The following is a 1320-nucleotide window of genomic DNA, read 5'->3' as shown; positions in this document are numbered from 1 at the left end:
GCTCTAAGAAATATATTTCTATCACAAAATAAGAACCATTAAATGGGCATGTATTTCTTTTCCATGTTTTCTATCATTTTTAGCATTGAATCAAAGTGGAGACCCTAATTAAAACTAGTTTCACAGAATCGACTAAAATAAGTTCTCTATAAACACTGAACCTCTCCTGAAAAATATTCATGTATGTCCAAGTACCCTATCTATAATAAAAGCTTGTAATAACAATGAATGGAACGCTTGTATGTATGTAAGTATGTATGTATGCATGTATGTATGTATGTATGTATGTATGTATGTGCATCTGAAGAAGTTGTACAAATAGGTAATCTCCTGAGCTGCAGCAGAAGTGTAAATGATTGGTAGTCATAATCTGTCAGTGGAAAGCACAAAACGAGAAAATCTAGATACCTGCCATTTTTTTAGATTTTATTATCCAGGAGCAAGGAGAGAGAAGCAAATAGGCTTTGTGAAGAAGGGCTTTGCGCTAAATTAAATGCCAAATAATACAGATTTCTACCGTTGAAGAAACCCAAGATTAAAATCTGTACTCTGGTTGCTAAGAAATACTCAAAAGATGAAAACGTTTTTTTCTTGTACAGTATTGATCAATCTATTTCTTTAGATGAAATTATAAAACAAGGTTTGGGTTCTTGGTTAATCCGTAGGTCGTGCTCCCGATGGACGTAATTCCATCTAATTGTATGTCATTATATATCCTACTCTTCCTGACACGACATCTTAACTGTCTGTGGCAAACTTGCCAATTCAACAACAATAATATTAAAAAAGAACAAAAAAAAAAAAGATGGCTAGTATATTTGGCTTTTAGATACATATTTCTGTTATGCTTCTCTGCAACGTATTCACTGTGAACATACATACATACATACATACATATGTGCATAATATATATATATATATATATATATATATATATATATATATATATATATATATATATATATATATATATATATATATATATATAAATATATATATCTATCTATATATGTATATATATATATATATATATATATATATATATATATATATATATATATATTTAAAGAGAGAGAGAGAGAGAGAGAGAGAGAGAGAGAGAGAGAGAGAGAGAGAGAGAGAGAGAGAGAGAGAGAGAGAGAGAGAGAGCTATTTTAAAAATAAGATATGAAAAATAAACAAAGGATTCCATATTTTATTAATACCTAAATGATCGTGAAACGAAATGTGAAATTGGTTAAAACGTTAAATCTACTTCCTTGTGGTGTCATTGCTTCGCTCTTGGCCTGACAACTTGGTTGATCATTTCAAAGAGATCCT

At 29.8% G+C, this 1320-nt stretch overlaps 1 protein-coding gene across 1 annotated transcript in view; it reads right to left on the bottom strand.

The window, feature by feature from the left end:
* Nucleotides 1-1141: 1141 nt before the first annotated feature.
* LOC137653196 (doublesex- and mab-3-related transcription factor 2-like) overlaps nucleotides 1142-1320 on the bottom strand; it is a 30078-nt gene continuing 29899 nt past the window's right edge. The window contains exon 3 of the mRNA XM_068386576.1: nucleotides 1142-1320. This exon is cut by the window's right edge and continues 344 nt beyond it. Coding sequence (XP_068242677.1) covers nucleotides 1268-1320 — 53 coding nt within the window. The 3' untranslated portion in view covers nucleotides 1142-1267.

Source organism: Palaemon carinicauda, chromosome 14 (genome assembly GCF_036898095.1).
Source record: "Palaemon carinicauda isolate YSFRI2023 chromosome 14, ASM3689809v2, whole genome shotgun sequence".
In the NCBI taxonomy this organism is placed as follows: domain Eukaryota; kingdom Metazoa; phylum Arthropoda; class Malacostraca; order Decapoda; family Palaemonidae; genus Palaemon; species Palaemon carinicauda.
This window is presented reverse-complemented; position numbering and strand designations above follow the sequence as displayed.